The 16,444-nt window shown below is 46.1% G+C and overlaps 1 protein-coding gene across 3 annotated transcripts in view; it reads right to left on the reverse strand.

The window, feature by feature from the left end:
* Positions 1-974: 974 nt before the first annotated feature.
* Positions 975-16,444, reverse strand: part of IGSF5 (immunoglobulin superfamily member 5) — a 51,554-nt gene continuing 36,084 nt past the window's right edge. For all 3 annotated transcript variants that reach the window (XM_042903198.1, XM_042903200.1, XM_042903199.1), the window contains 4 exons: positions 14,834-14,858; positions 10,761-10,861; positions 9,008-9,081; positions 975-1,893 (listed from right to left, as the gene is read on the reverse strand). In XM_042903198.1, coding sequence (XP_042759132.1) covers positions 1,798-1,893; positions 9,008-9,081; positions 10,761-10,861; positions 14,834-14,858 — 296 coding nt within the window. In that variant the 3' untranslated portion in view covers positions 975-1,797. The remainder of the gene's footprint in view (positions 1,894-9,007; positions 9,082-10,760; positions 10,862-14,833; positions 14,859-16,444) is intronic.

The following is a 16,444-nucleotide window of genomic DNA, read 5'->3' on the forward strand; positions in this document are numbered from 1 at the left end:
CTCTAGGCAGTGGTGATACTCAAAATATTGGACAACCAGTAAGGCTGAACACCAGCCAATCAGAGCAGATACTGTATGAGTGCCAGTGAATCAAACATCTGCACCAGCAGATAGCTCTGGAATTAGTTGTTGATTCACATGAAAGCCTTCAGGGTAGAGGCTGAGTGTGATTTCAGATCACAAAAATATTTTATAAGTCATGGTGGTATATAGGTTTGTCCACCATTGATTGGATTAGCAGGCAGCAGTGTTAAGTGATAAACGTCATCACGATAAACGTACATTGTTTACTTACTAACTCCAAGGAATCACTAAAATCTTAACCCATTTTAGAAGTCAAATTCCACTTTAGCAAGTCCATGGTTGGGCATGTCGTTAATTACTGAGCAGTTGCTAATTACTAACCATCACAGAAATTTGTACCAACTGGTGCAGGACTCAGCCACCTGTCCTGTCTCCGGGGTAAATATGAAGAGATGGGTAGGCAGTGAAATGTACTGACAATATCTACACGAAAAAGCAATATTTGGAAAAGACAAATTTTTCTCTTAATAACAACATTCATATTAACTGCTTTTTTTCAAGCAGGCTTCGTGCCCAGTGCAGAGCCCAACATGGGGCTTGAACTCACGACCCTGAGATCCAGACCTGAGTTGAGATCAAGAGTCGGACACTTAACTGACTGAGCCACCTGGGAGCCCCTCGTATTAACTTTTATGGGGCAAATGTACAGTAGTCAAAGACTAACATGAAAATGTGATTTTTTAAATTTTTTAATGTTTATTTATTTTTGAGAGAGACGGAGACAATGTGAGTGGGTTAGGGGCAGAGAGAGAGGGAGACACAGAATCCAAAGCAGGCTCCGGGCTCTGAGCTGTCAGCACAGAGCCCAACATGGGGCTCGAACTCACAAGCTGTGAGATCATGACCTGAGCCCAAGTCGAATGCTCAACCGACTGAGCCACCCAGGCGCCCTTTGATTTTTTTTTTTTCAGACATCTCATGTTGCTTTTAAGAAATGTTTGATTCCTAAACATCATGATTCCTTAAACTACCACATGAATAGTAAGGAATTAAGAGAGGCAATACATGTTTTTTGGTGTTTTCTCTTTTATTTATTAAAGAACACGTTACCCATTTCCAGTGTTTTCATGGCATTTGTGGTATGTAAGTTACATCCCCCACAAAGCAAAATCCACATCTAACTCATTGGAGAGGGAGCCTGATAAGGAGCAGACAAAAGTGAATGTCTTCATGGAAATATCCACAATGTGTACGTCGGCTTTGAACTTAATCTTTTCTTAACCTATGAGTTCTGATTTCCCAGGCAATCTTAGATTTCTGATTGATCCTAATATGTATGCTCTTTTTTTCGCAAACAATATACAATAATGTCCCCCATATTAAACATACATAAATATTGTCTTCATATGATTACAATAACAAAAATATTTTAAAAGTCATGGTATGATATAGGCTTATCTGCCATTTATTAGATAGCAAGAAGGAGTGTCCGGTGACGAGTAAATCACCACGATGGACTCGTAGCTTTTACTCAGCAACTTGGTGAAATTCACTAAAATCGTGAAACGTTTTGAAAACCAAATTCTGTGCTGGAAGGTGGGGAAGCGGACCCCTTCTTTCACGATAAAGTGTCCATTCCGATTACTCCGGCATCACTGCTTCCCGGTAACACTGGCGAAACGGGAGCCCAGCCTTGGGACAGAGAGGAAGGACGACGCGGGCGTGATGCGTGTTATCAGCCATGTGCAGAATGGAACCCGAGGGACGTCTTCGCTAGACCAAAGTTACATTCCTCACGGTCCTAGGACTGGCCACGGAAAAGGAAACCTGCGGGCGACCTGCTGGACCCCGCCACCGGCGGTCGGGTCCCTGGTGACAAGAGAAGAGGGTGGATTTAATCAGTGGAGATGGACGGAAAAGGCACACTTGAGAAGAAACCTCCACTCATCAGATAAGAAGAAACGAGGACCCAGAGAGGAAGCAAAAATGTTAACGCACATCCTTCCTTTATGTCAGTATTTCCACACACGCCCGAAGTTTCCGAGCTCAGGGCCACATGAGCAACGCAGGTCAAAGAATCCAATATTCGTTTGTATGGAGGCAAAGTACCACAAAGATGTGCTGTTCTGGTTTTCTCTTCTTTCTTTTTTTTCAATCTTCCTATAGAAATTCTAACTTCCATATGAAAATATAAAATATTGCTAACCTTCGGGGGGGTACCCAGGTGGCTCAGTCTGTTGAGCATCCAACTCTTGATTTCAGCTCAGGTCACGATCCCAGGGTTGCAGGATCGAGCCCACATCAGGCTCCACACAGAGCGTGGAGCCTGCTTGGGATTCTCTATGTCTCTGCCCCTCCTCCTTTCATACTTTCTCTCAAAATAAAGACATTTAGATAGATAGATAGATAGATAGATAGATAGATAGATTTCTAACCTTCTTTAATAACACACATTCCTTCTACAGGAGAGGGGCACAGATCATTCGTCTGTCTCCTCGGGCAGCCAGGCTGCTGCCTCCTGCCAGAAATGCTATCTTTGCTGTTCTGTTCTCATTCAGAAGTGTGATCCCCGGCAAACCACACACTCTTCCAGAGGGACCAGTGCCTGCCTGACTATACTGCCCTACTAAAAAACACACAATATGTTTTCCTGCCAGTCCTGAGAGTGCCATCTCAGGTTCCAAGGTACCGCAGCCGCACTGCACATCCTAAATAATGCAACCGGGCACCATGCATTATTGACATTGCAATGGAATGTCAGTAAGTCTGCAGGATAGAATCACTCAGGCTCGTGGTCTGAACTTGGTGACTCCTGGTCATGCAGGGAAAACAGGAGGCTGACGGAGCCAGCTCAGCAACGTGCTCTAGGAAGTGGGTTTCTGTGGTAAATATGCCTGACATTTTTGCAGTTGTTATTTGCCTTTTGTTTTCACGACTGGGCTGCACTAACGCCTGGCTGTTTTCTAAATTTATCAAGAGTTTGTTTCTGTTGATCTCAGGAGGGTGGTGATTCGCGGGGAAGAGTCGATCCGCATTTCAAGTTGTTCAAGCGTTCACCCTTCAAAACTGACAGACTCCGGAGAGAAAGGGACAGAGTTGCCCAAAATAAACAGAAAAATTGACTGACAGTGAGTTGAGGCCTGGAAAGAGGAGAGGAAAACGAGGCCTCTTGGTTTTAACTATTGATCAAGATGCAAAATATCTGCAAACCCCATGACATCATATTAAAAAAAATGGTGTTTGCCCTTCCCACTGGCTGTAATTGTCAGTAAGAATTTCTCATTTTATTTTTATTTATTTTTAATTTTTTAAATATTTATTTATTTTTCTGTGAGAGAGATACACAGATCATGAGCCGGGGAGGGGCAGAGAGAGAGAAGGAGACACAGAATCCCAACAAAGCAGGCTCTGGGCTCCGAGCTGTCAGCACAGAGCCCGACGTGCGGCTCGAACCCACAAGCTGCGAGATCATGACATGAGCCAATGTTGGAGGCCCAATGGACTGAGCCACCCAGGTGCCCCTCTAGTTTTATTTATTAGTTTTGTCCTAACGTGTTTCACGGGTAGTTATACCTAAGTTTATTGTACTTCACCAACGTCAACTCCTTTCTAGAATATAAAGTCAGTATTATGTATCCTAACCGTAAATCCAGCTAGGAATTCCAGATAGGAATCATCAGGGGAAAGAAGTGTCACATTTTGGTGTCTGTAACTTCTGAAAATCACTCTCTTGTTTTCCTTTCTGACCTTTCCTACAATTTAATACATGCTCTTGGGGTCTCTGCAGCTTAAAATCCTGTTTTTTCTTTCATCCAGAGTGAATGCAGTATGCCTTCGGACCCACTTAAAACATAAGAGGTTTAAAAAAGCTTTCCCCTGGGGTGCCTGGGGGGCTCAGTCAGTTAAGCGTCCCACTCAGGTCATGATCTCATGGTTTGTGAGATCAAGCCCCACATCGAGATCAAGCCCCACATCGGGGTCTGTGCCGACAGCAAGCAGCCTGCCTGGGATTCTTTCTCTCCATCTCTCTCTGCCCCTCCCCTGCTCACATGCTCACTTGCTCATGCTCTGTCTCTCAAAATGAATAAACATTAAGAAATAAGTTTACCCCAACTACAGTGCAGCCTAGATTGCAAAGTATCTCGGTATCCAGACCCTTCCATCTAACGCTCCTCATAGCACTGCCTAGCCACCTACTTGGTGGCACACTCGTGGAGTAGAAGTCATTCCCAGTGCATAGGTGTAAGAAAAACCCCAGCACTCAGCAGTGACTTGCCCTTAGAAACAGGCTGTACATGTCTTACGTTTTCATGTGGGTCCACTAAAATACTGTCGTCAAAGCAGTTCGCCTGGAGAACATGGTAAAAACACCCATTCTTTGGCCCCATCTCCCAGAGGTTCTGATCCAGAAAGGCTGGAAGAAGCTCAGGACTTCGCATTTTAACAAATACCCGAAGAGCTTCCGGTATACCGCTCCACTGAGAGCCACTGCTGAGCCAGCAAGGTACCAAGACACGGGAACTTACAGGTGCTGGCTGTGCCTCCAGGCTCAGCAAGCATTCCTTGGGATCCTGGATCCTGGAAACACATCCTCCCTTTCTGCCAGTTGCTGGTAGGAACAAGGACTGCCCCCATGTCTCAGCCTCTGGTGAAGAGTCCCGTGTTCAGGGCAGACCTTAGCAGGGCAGTGGGCTGACAGGTGGGGATGAGCCAGAGAGGGAGCCCCAGAAGAGCCAGCAGGTACCTTTTCCTGTGATTACAGCCCAGGGTCACCAATGGACCTGACTCATGCCAGCCTGTCCCTGAGCAGAGCCCTCACCCCTCCGAAGCTTTCTCGGGGCTGTCAGCACCTAAAGCATCTGGACACGATGAGAAATCCTAAAAAAGAGGTTCCCCATGACGTCTCAGGTTGATCTTCCCCAAGGCAGTGTGGGCCTCCTGTGTTTTGGACCTCAATCAGAAGGTATGGATGGGGCAAGAGTTATGGGGGCTGGTGCAGCCGCAAACGCCCCTCGTAAGTATTAAAACTCCAATTTCCTGCTCTAGTAACTGTTGGGCGTAGGATGTAATTAAAATCATGCCTGTGCTGCACGACAAAGACGTGGCACGTGGAGGTTCACCACAACCTGGAGATGAGACACAGTCGTGGACTCTGGATGGAGCCGGAAGTTGCAGTCTTAAAGGCGAGGAGAAGAGTGGCCCAAAGACTCTGCCTGCTCCTTGGGACACTTCTCTGGTCCCTGAGCCAGTGTGGGCACACACAGGGCTCGGGGGCTGGACCCTCCTCTACTTATAGGAGATCCACATGACTCCAGCAAGAGCACAGACACCCTCCACCCTCGGGAAAGGTCCGGTGTAACCGCTACCTGGTGTACGTAACCTGGGTATCGTGAATGCCCTGGGACACTAGCAAATAATCGTCACAAAGTAAGCAAGTTGGTCACTGGCAATGTTCCACTGTCTCTCCCAGCAGCCCCTCATTTCCAGCTTGTTATAAGGTAGCCAATTGCCTTTAGACTTCACCACCTAGACAACCGCCCTGTCTTGTCCAAAACTCAGACGCACTGAGGCTGCATCCCAAGTCCACTGAGCCAGGAGGTCCACAGGTGAGACCAGGAGTCTGGGCATCCCAAAGGCCACATCAATGATTCCTGAGTGCAGCCCCTGGCCCTTCAGGCTCCCTCCTCCTCAGATTGCGTTTGAACAGGATAATCTTGAAGGAAACCAAAGTGCCCAAGAGCAAAGTGGCAATCTGACATGGACTTATTTACTTTTCTTCAATGAACCCCAAACACAGTATTTTTACGGTGCATCCTCCTTTATACCTGTCTAACAAATGTCTTGGGGTGATCAGGTTGTGATTATCTGCAAAGGGAGCACGTCTACATGCACACACACTCCTTGTATCACCTCGCTCGTGACAGCATACGGCTAAGCACTGGAGACATTCTCCACATCAGTGCATAGCTTTTAATGAGCGCCCAGTAACGCTGTGCTAGACTGTGCGTAGGTCTGGGCCACCAGTTAAGATCTGAAAATGCTGAGTTAACATAACACCAGCAGGTTGAGCAGACGAGAGAGCCAGCACGAAGAGAGAACGAGGGCACGTATTCAATGGTTGCTGAGCTGCTGGCAAAACCAAGATCACCCCACCGTGAGACCTATTAATACAAAACAGGAGCCTCAGCTGGCGTTGTGCACACCATGCCTCATGCCTCCATGGATAGGATGTGCATCTGCCCCAACGAGCTCCATGCAGAGGAACACCGGGAAGAGATTTTGGGCAGGCTGATTCCCAGCTGGACATGTCTCAGCTGAAGCTACGGGCTTTTGAGGAGCCGAGGCTGGTGCAGATTTTCTGCACAATCACGTAGTCTGTAGCCCACAATCCTAAACTCCAACAAGCCAGCTTTACGGGCAGGAGTCCCACCGGGGCCCATGAGCATGGAAACACCCAACAGTGGCGCAGGTAGCTCTGTCACAGGCTGGAGTCACACTGAGGTCTCTGGAGAAGAGGCCGGGATGAAAGACAAATGAAAGAGCTCTGAGTAGCTCTCAGATGCCTCCCCTGGGCCTTTAGGGGTCACTACAGAATGGAGAGAGCCTATGAGAAAAGAAAGTGCAGATTGCACTGTCGTCTTTCAGTGAGGCCTAATGAGCTCTGACGAAGGTCTTCCTCGGGCTGCACAGCATGAACACGGACGCACGGACCTGGCAGGGCTGCAGGCCTGGCCTGGGGAAGTTCTAAAAGGAGCCTCTGTGCTGCAAGTCACCTTGACCTGTTTCTAGAAGCAGCGGCGTGGCCTCTTGGCAGCTCTCGAGTGGCCAGTTGACCACGTGCAGGAATATGTCCTCTTTGGGCCGAGGGTCCCCGTGCTCGGCCACTTGCTCCACCATCTGCCTTCTTCCCTCCCTTCCCAAAGTGCTCATGGGAAGTGTACCCCACGGTACATCTTGCGTCCGGGTTCTCCAAATGGACAACCTGCAGACAGTGCCTGGGCCCGCACCTGCAGAGGCACCCTCTGGTTACTGATCAAAGGTGGACTCTTCAAAACAGGGTTTGCCCTGAAGTTCCCCAACTCTAAACAGAAGAATCCAGCTATTTAAATAGCCTCTCGCCAGCTTCTAGTCCAGGCAAGAACAGCTCATCTTCCTTGTGTTCTGTTGGTTTCTTAAGGACCCTGATGCTCTGGGCCGAGATGCACCTTCCCCTAGAAAACTGACAGACACTTCAAGAAACACAGGTGTGTGTGACAGTCCCCCAGGGCCCAGCACCTCCAGGCCACTGTTCTTTTTCCACCAATAGATTATTTAGCTGATTACATGTTTAAGTAGCAGAAACTTCTCAAGTTTCTCTCCCTGCGTATTTTCAAAACACTTCAAACTCAAGAAGGATCCACTCCAACCTCTGAAATGTCATTCTCCATTCCTGTATCCAAATGCATCTAGAGTTCTCCCATGTCCTCATTTCTACTTCAGGGGGGAATCATCTACTTCACTTCTTCTGACTCTCCTCCCCACTTATCCCAATGCCCCCCACCCAATGCCAGACGTAAGCATTTTGGCTTGTCCAGTAGAAAGACACCTGACAGTAAAAGGTAACCACAGAAATAAGGGCTGGAGTAAACGTGTTCTTGGACGACCGTGCTTGGTTCTGAGTGAAGAGAACCCCTCCATCAGCCCATGGCTCCCACTCAGGTCCAGTCTTAGAGGGTTGATAGGCTCCTTCACAGCCTGGTGATTACTCTCTTGGGTCAGCGCCCCCCTTAGTCAAGAGATGGCCCCTGGAAAGGGAATCTGTTGTGTCTCCACAAGCCACCTCACCCAGGGCCAGATTAAATGCATCAGAAGATCTATGTGCCAAAGAGAGCAGATTAGATGGGAAGAAATTTACCTCTCCATTTTCCCGACACTCACCCTAAGGAAATAGCCTGAACTTGTACCAGGAACTCAACTATTTGTCCCATGTTCTTTCGTGCCACAGACACCCCCCCCCCATATGTCTTCCCACCTGGCTACCACTCTTTTGAGACCATTTAGGTCTCTTAATACATGCATGAGCATCAATCAAACCTCACCTCCCCCCACCCACCCCCAAAGGCCCAGGAGGCACACATCACTGACAAGATGTATGGACTGAGCTGAATCCCAGCTGCCGAGAGGAATATCATGGCCTGGGGCTGCCCGGAAGCCCAAGTCAATATCTACGAGTACAAAGAATGACAGGTCTAGGAAGGCACTCCCAGCAGCAGCGCCTCAGGCTGACAGAGACTCACGGTCAGAACACGGCCAAGACCTCGGACCCTGAGTGCTTTAGGACCCTGAGTGCTTTCGGGATCCCAACTGCCAGTGGGCCTTTTCCAAAAGCCAAAGGGGAGAACATTCATCCATATCGGGGACACCACTGCAGAGTCACATCGAAGTGTTTCTCATTTCAAGGTGCCTTTGTGCAGGTCAATAAATGGTCAGAAAATACATATTTTGCCTAATATGATATGCAAAGAATTGTATTTTCTGTGCAGGCACTCTAACTCATCTGTGACAACCACCACGGAGTCTGTGTCAGAAAAGTAACATACTGTGTCATCACGGTTCCTGGGTGACTGTGTTCTTTACATGCGCTTTGGAAGGATGGAGACCATCAGAGTTTGCCTAACAACCAACAATACCTACCACCTGTGCTCCCCCACTGGAGCTCCAGACCTGTACATACACCTGCACCCTCATGTAAGAGATACCCCAAGATCTATAAGCCCCCACCTACACTTCTGATCTTCCCCCCCAAAACCCACTACGAAGGCCAAGAGATACTACATGTCCTGGCCCATTCCCTCCGTGTTGACAGGTTGACCAGTGAGCAAAGGCCATGTTCTTCCATCATGAGCATAAAACAGGCATGATTTTATAATCACCTACCACCAGGCAAGGGTTGTTAAAGGGGGAAAAAAAAAAGTCTCAAAATGGGTAAAATGGTCTGAATCACCTGATAAGGTTGCCTACTGCTGTGTTGTTCCTGAACACTGGATTCAGAGGACATTGGAGCAAAAGAAGCAAGTTCTGAAACAGAAGAAGGATTTTAGAGTGATAAATGACAAAACCCAAATAACACGTTCTCACAATTCTGATTTAGAAGGAAACGCATTTGTTTTTATATAGTAACCCTGGCATAAAGTAATCTTTAACCATAAACAGATTGTTTTTAGAGTTAACCCTGAGGTTACATACTTTGCAACTCCTACCTTTCTAATGAAATAAAAATATGGCAAACTTGGGGCGCCTGGGTGGCTCAGTCGGTTAAACGTCCGATTTCAGCTCAGGTCACAATCTCACGGTCTGTGAGTTCGAGCCCCGCGTCGGGCTCTGGGCTGATGGCTCGGAGCCTGGAGCCTGCTTCCGATTCTGTGTCTCCCTCTCTCTCTGCCCCTCCCCCATTCATGCTCTGTCTCTCTCTGTCTCAAAAATAAATAAACATTAAAAAAAAAATTTAAAAAAAAAATAAAAAAAAAATATGGCAAACTCACAATCAAGCTCTTCCTTGACTCATTAGTCTCATCCAGAGACAAGGTGAATCCATAGCTGTAATGCTGACCAAGGTAAATAAACACAGGGCAAAAGAGGGGAAAAAAAGATAGGTTTGGTTTGGGCTATGATTTTGGTCAAGCTACACGATTAGTTGCTCAAAACACTAAGAAATAAATATTCTCCTACAGGAAATTTTTAAGCTGTGATCCGATTATGAAAGGAAACAGTCAAGGGGTGCACGGGAGGCTCAGTCGGTTAAGTGACCAACTCTTGATTTCAGCTCAGGTCATGATCTCACGGTTCGTGAGATCGAGCCCCAAGTCGGGCTCCGTGCTGACTGTGTGGGACTCTCTCTCTCCCTGTCTCTCTGTCTGCACCTCGTGCGCACTCTCTCTCAAAATAAATAAATAAACTTAAAAAAAAAAAAAAAAAAGGAACCAGTCGTGCTTCGTGGAATTTAAAAAATCTTAAGTGAGCCATTTTGAATAGATATGTGAGGCGGCCATGGCAAAGTGGGAGAGATGGGACATGAGCACAGCCCCAATCTTAGTGAAAACAATTTTGGGGGGAGCCTGTCAGTAAGAACTGATTAATGAAACATCTTTCCATGGAATTTGATTTGCCAGGCAACTTGGAAGGGCCAGGTCTCCCCCTCCAACCCATTTGTACTCCCTTCCCCTCTCATCTGCCTTCTGGAAGATCCCTGCCGCTAACAAGTGCCCAAGCCTTCCAAGATGCCCTCACTAGGACTGTGTCCTGTAAAGGTAAGATATTCAGGTGCCACAAAGACTTTTCAAAGTTAGGTTTTGTTTTCAACATTCTCCCACTCCCTCTAAAGCTCAATAGGAATGGATTTCTTGCTGAGTCTCACCTTTATTTGAAGTTTTGGGGAAGTGACCCTCAATGTCTTAAAATGCCTCCTCACATACTTTACTAAAGGTAGAAGGCTATTTCCAAAGAGAACATGAAAACAGAAAGTTTATTTTAAAGTCCTTAAACAGTCATCCCACTTTGCTTTAAACTTTGGACAAATAGGTAGACTGTTTACCTACTAGAATATTGCTAGTTCTGAAATTTCTCCTTCTTCTGAAAATTACTCAAAAACAGTGCCCAGGAATGGCTAAGTCCTCTGGCTTCTGCAGCTGGTGCTGGGCTGGCCAGCCCCTCCTCCACACGCCCCTTCGGGTATTCCCACGGACCCCCCGACCACTCACTTGCCGTCCGCGGCTCGTCTGAACGGTAGCCCAGGTTTTCACTGCCACTTTCTAAGTTTGTCTCAAAAGTTTCTTTGTTTGTCTTCACACTTGCAGAATTCCTGGAATCAGACCATTTTTAAAAGCCAAATGTTAATCAGTGGTGGATGTTTGGTTCACACTGCTCCACCCAGGGCATCCTCGCACACCGAAGTCACCACCGCATCAGGAAAGACACTCATCGCCACCAGCACAGCTATGCAAGTGGTCTGCCTGCTCACACTCCCACTGAGGTGGGGAGAGATGGAACCTTATCACGAGAGCCCCGTGGGCACCATTCCCCAGTCGATAGTCCACCCCCAGAAACCAGTGACCCAATTAAGCAGAGTTGGCCAACGACAACGCACTGAGCCACCCAGGCGTCCCTTTATAAAGTTTTATCAGAACAGAGCCACACCTGTCCACTTCCATGTTATTTATGGCTGCCCGCATGTTACAACAACAGAACTGAGTAATTGTGACAGACAGTGTGGCCCACAACACCAAAAATATTTACTATCTGGCCCTTTAAAGAAAAGGTATGCCAATCTCCAAAATAAAGTAAAAATTGGTGCAGCTTCCCAGGGGAGGAAAGCCTGGCAATGGGTATCCAAAGACTTAAAAACATTCATGCTCGACCATTAAGAATGTATTATAGGGAAATGGCCAAAGATATGGGCAAAGATTTACTTAAAAGAATGTTCATTCATGAACGCTTTATAACAGCAAAAGCTGCCAACAGTCCACGCGCCCCACCCTAGGGGACTGTAAAATAAATGACAATCCATCTCTAAAATGAAATTCCATGCCACCTATAAAAGTTATTGCTGATGAGAACTCTCATGCACCGCAGGTAAAAGTATAAACAGGTGCACCTACTTCAGAAACTGGATGATGACAGAATCGTCTACCCTGCCTACCCTGCAGCCCAGCGTTCACCAGTAGACACATACCCAACTGAATACAAGACAGGAATGAGGACTTATGAACATGTCACCAAAGATACATGCTAAATTGCTTAGTGCCACAGTATTTATAATGACCCCAACCTGAAAACTATCCAAATGCCCATTTAAAGGGAAAAAGAGAAGATAAACGGCATATATACCCAGTGCGTGGTATCGCAAAATAATCAACCATCCACATCTTCTCTGAACAACATGGACCAATCTCACAGGGTGAAGACCAAAATCAATGAGTGCACATGACATGATTCCATTTACACAAAGTTCATATGAATCTGATCTCTGGGGATGTGGGGATGGAGGTCAGAAGACGTAACATTTGAGGAAGAGGCAGCGATGTGGGGGGGCAGGGAGGTTGGGGCGCTAGGGGTGTTCTAGTTCTGCATGGCCCCACGCAAGGCCCATATGCCTTGTGAAAGGTAATCAAGCGACGCACCCGCGAGTTGTGAACTTTTCTGTACTCAAACTTCAGTAAGATATTTTTATTAAGCAAATGAAGCAAAAATGTGGCCGGCAAGTATTTGTCAATGGAAATAATCTTCAGAAGAGTTTCAAGAGAAAAGAGCAAGTTATGAAGTAAGGTTTATTATGGTCCAAATTTTACAAAATGCATGTGTGTGTGTATCGACGTGAACGCATCGATGTGTGCATATACATCGAAGTGAGCATATACATACTCAGGTAACAATACCTACTTCTGAGCAATAGAATTAGGGGTGATTTCAAAATCATTTCTTAAAACGATATGTTTGGGGGCACCTGGGTGGCTTGGTCGGTTAAGCGTCCGACTTCAGCTCAGGTCATGATCTCGCAATCCGTGAGTTCGAGCCCCGCATCGGGCTCCGTGCTGACAGCTCAGAGCCTGGAGCCTATTTCAGATTCTGTGTCTCCCTGTCTCTGACCCTCTCCTGTTCATGCTCTGTCTCTCTCTGTCTCAAAAATAAACGTTAAGGGGAGCCTGGGTGGCTCAGTCGGTTAATGCGTCCGACTTCAGCTCAGGTCACGATCTCGCGGTCCGTGAGTTTGAGCCCCGCGTTGGGCTCTGGGCTGATGGCTCAGAGCCTGGAGCCTGTTTCCGATTCTGTGTCTCCCTCTCTCTCTGCCCCTGCCCCGTTCATGCTCTGTCTCTCTCTGTCTCAAAAATAAATAAAACGTTAAAAAAAAAAATTAAAAATAAACGTTTAAAAAAAAATTTTTTTAATAAATAAATAAATAAATAAATAAATAAATCGATATGTTTGGGGCACTTGGGCTGAGCGTTGCTCAAGTCGGTTGGGCGTCCAGCTTCAGCTCAGGTCATGATCTCTCAGTTCGTGAGTTCGAGCCCCACATCGGGCTTGCTGCCGTCAAGCCTGTTAGCGCACAGCCCATTCCAAAACCTCTGTCTCCCTCTCTCTGCCCCTCTCCCAGTTGCGCTTTCCCAAAAATAAATAAATATATTTTTTTAAACTGTATTTTTAATTTTTTCTATAATAAACATGCATTGATTCTAGAGGAAGAAGTATGTTATTTTACTGCAGAAGACGTCTGCAAGCAGCTGGAGCCAGCACAGCTGGCACAGTGCAGGGAAAGCAGCTAGGATATGGGGGTCCCAGTGAGTCTCCCTGTCTTTGCTCCCCAGACCTAATGCACTCAGATCTAAGTGCGAGAGCTGCACAGGGGCAAGGTCCAGGCCCTGAGCAGGACGGCCTCACTCACATCCTGACCGTCCACTCTCCAGATGGGAGACCCGGGGCACACTACCTAACCTCTCTGTGCCCCTCAGTTTCCTCCTCTACAAAATAAATGGCCCATAAAATCATCATGAGCATCCGGCGAGAAAACGGGCTCCACTGCGTGTAGAACAGCACCTGGCACGTGTGTTCGGCACTTAGCATAAACCAGCTGTTGTCATCACTACTGCCATATTGTTGCTGCTGTTGTCAGTAGTTCTTATTCTCCACCCGTGCCCCCGAATCACTGCTGACCAGTGTCCTATGTTTTGAAATCAGCTAATATCCCAGAGAACACAAGTGAAAGATGTTACGAAGTCAATAACGGTCCACGGAAGAATCCAGGCTGCCATCAGGCTGAGAGATACCAGAATAATTATTAGAGTGAGTCTGCCTTCCTCTCCTCTTGCCCTAAGTCAGGCCCCAAAGGAGGTGTCATTTCAGATTGCTGCTTTGTAGTGTCCTGAGAGAGACCACAGCTGCCTCTCCCAATACCGCATTATCACCAGGGAGTGACCGGGGTCAAAGGGAGAACAGCTAGTGTCTGTTACACAATGATTACACACATCTTCATTCACCGCGTGTAGCCTAAAGGTATTTTTAAACCACAGCCTATCAAAAATGAAAATTATCTAATAAAATAGTGAAAATTAGACACGGTTTGGCTGTAACACCCCCACCAAAATCACCGCTGTCTAAAAATCCCTCCCCTTAGCGCATTTATACTTGTATAAATATTGCAGACATTTAAACTAGTTATTGTATTACTGTAGGTCCTTCACACGGCTACCTTCAAAGTGCTTGTGGCTACTTCTGGACGGCCATGGGAATGTCAGGAATTTTTCTATCCCCTCCCCTATCAGTGTACAAGCAATAAACACTACCTAATTTGTCTGTCCGGTCAGTTTCATGTGCCTGAAGCCATCCAGCTGGCCCCACTGTTCTCCACCGCCCCAGAAACTGCAGCAGGATTTCTGCATGGTTCTTTAATATCCTTGAAATGTTCCCTGAGTCCCTTGCATTGACTAAAAACAGGAGGGCCAACAGTCACGGTGCAGGCGCCTAGTGTCCTCTTGTGGAAAGAGTTGTAAATGCCAGACACCAGGTAGAAAATCTCCTTTTTCCTAAGTGAGCCAGGGCAAGTCAAACTTAGGCAGTAACCAGCCCCTATTTTATTCTATGATTAATTTTGCCATATGAGTTTGTGTTTGGCATATGTGTTTTTCAGAGTTGTCCACTTTCAGTACTTAATTTTGAGTAACATGATCCTGAAACGCCACAGTTGTGTGTGTGTTAGTGGTGGTAGAGTTGGTGTTGTTTGGTTGTTTTTCATTTGTTTGTCTTTGTTTTCAGGAAAGTGATGTGATTTCAAACTTACCTTATTTCACTTTGATAACTAGATTCTGGAAAAAAAAAAGGAACAAAATCACATATCACAAAATCACAAAATAAAATATCATCAGTTTTTATAGACCACCCCCTCCCCCCACCAATTAAATACATTGCTGAGTATTTGTGACCCATTAGGTATTATTAAGTTCCCCCACAGCGAATTATCAAATGACTTTCAAGCATAAAGGAAGTAGAATTCACTATTAACTATCATAAACATAAATAATTCCTAGGTACCTGTAGTATAGTAGGTACCTAATAAGTATTTAGTGAATATGGAATTTGACTAGCAAGATTACAAAGACTCCGTTCACCAGGGAGAGGCATTCTGCATTCCCAGTCCCTAGTGTCATTCATTCAGTACTTACTGTGTGCCAGCACTTATCTCATTTAATCATTACAACCCAAGAGATAGGTATTAGTGTCATCATATTATTAACAAACTAGACACTATCATGTTGTATTATCATACTTTAACAAATAAGGAATTACATTGCTTAAGCACTGTATTTACTTAATTCTAGAATTCATTTTCAATCAACATGTACCAATGGTATCGATTCATAGAGGTGGATCCCCTTCCCCCCCCACCCTGAGCTGTCATTAAATTGCTGATGTTTTTAATCAAAGGATTCTTGGACCGGAGGGGACATAGAACTTGAAAGTAGAGAGAAACAGAGTCACGCTCCAGTCTCCAATCATCTGTCTCAAAAGCCAGTGTTCTTTGCAACTCTGCTGTCCTGTCTAGGCCTTCTATTCGTCAAGCTTTACAGGGGCACCCGGGTAGCTCAGTCGGTTACACGTCCAACTTCAGCTCAGGTCATGATCTCGAGGTTTCTAAGTTCGGGCCCTGCTTCGGGCTCTGTGCTAACAACTCAAAGCGTAAAGCCTGATTTGGATTCTGTGTCTCCCTCTCTCTTTCTACCCCTTCCCCACTCACACTCTTGTCTCTGTCTCCCAAAAATAAATAAACATTTTAAAAAAATAATGTAAAAAAAAAAGCTTTACTGAGATCTAAAATATATTCATTTTCCTTATTTTTAGAGAATATTCCCACTTACTTCCAGTCGTAATATCATCTGCCAATTCACACCCCAAATTGGACTTCAGAAGCAATCTTATTTGAATTGAAAGAGAGACACAGAATGTCACTATTGTTTCCTTAAGGAATGGGCTGCAGGAGATGGGCTCTTGGCCTCTTTGCTCTATTAGCAGAAACAATCCCAAGGCCTTCAGGCCACACTTAGTGGGGTCCTCAGCTCTCTTCAGTCGGTCCCCAGTTAACCAGTCAGACCACTGAGAATTCTCTAGGCATCAGCAAAGCAAAGTGCCAGAAAATACTTCTGAAAACAACTTGGTGCTTGCCATTTTTAAGGATGGAAATAATTGTCATGGGGGAAACCCAGGCCTTCACTGCATCCTTTCTATTTATGTCAAGGTGAAATGTAGTGTCTATTGTGAGTCCCACCCAATGGGGGTGGGCTTTGTAAGGTCGCCACAGGCCCTGCTCACAACACTTACCTGGACCTGTTAAGACGCAGGGGAATAAACACAGCTCACTCTTACATGAGCTTTTCATCTCAAAGTTAAGTAAAGG

This window comes from Panthera leo, chromosome C2 (assembly GCF_018350215.1).
Source record: "Panthera leo isolate Ple1 chromosome C2, P.leo_Ple1_pat1.1, whole genome shotgun sequence".
NCBI lineage: Eukaryota > Metazoa > Chordata > Mammalia > Carnivora > Felidae > Panthera > Panthera leo.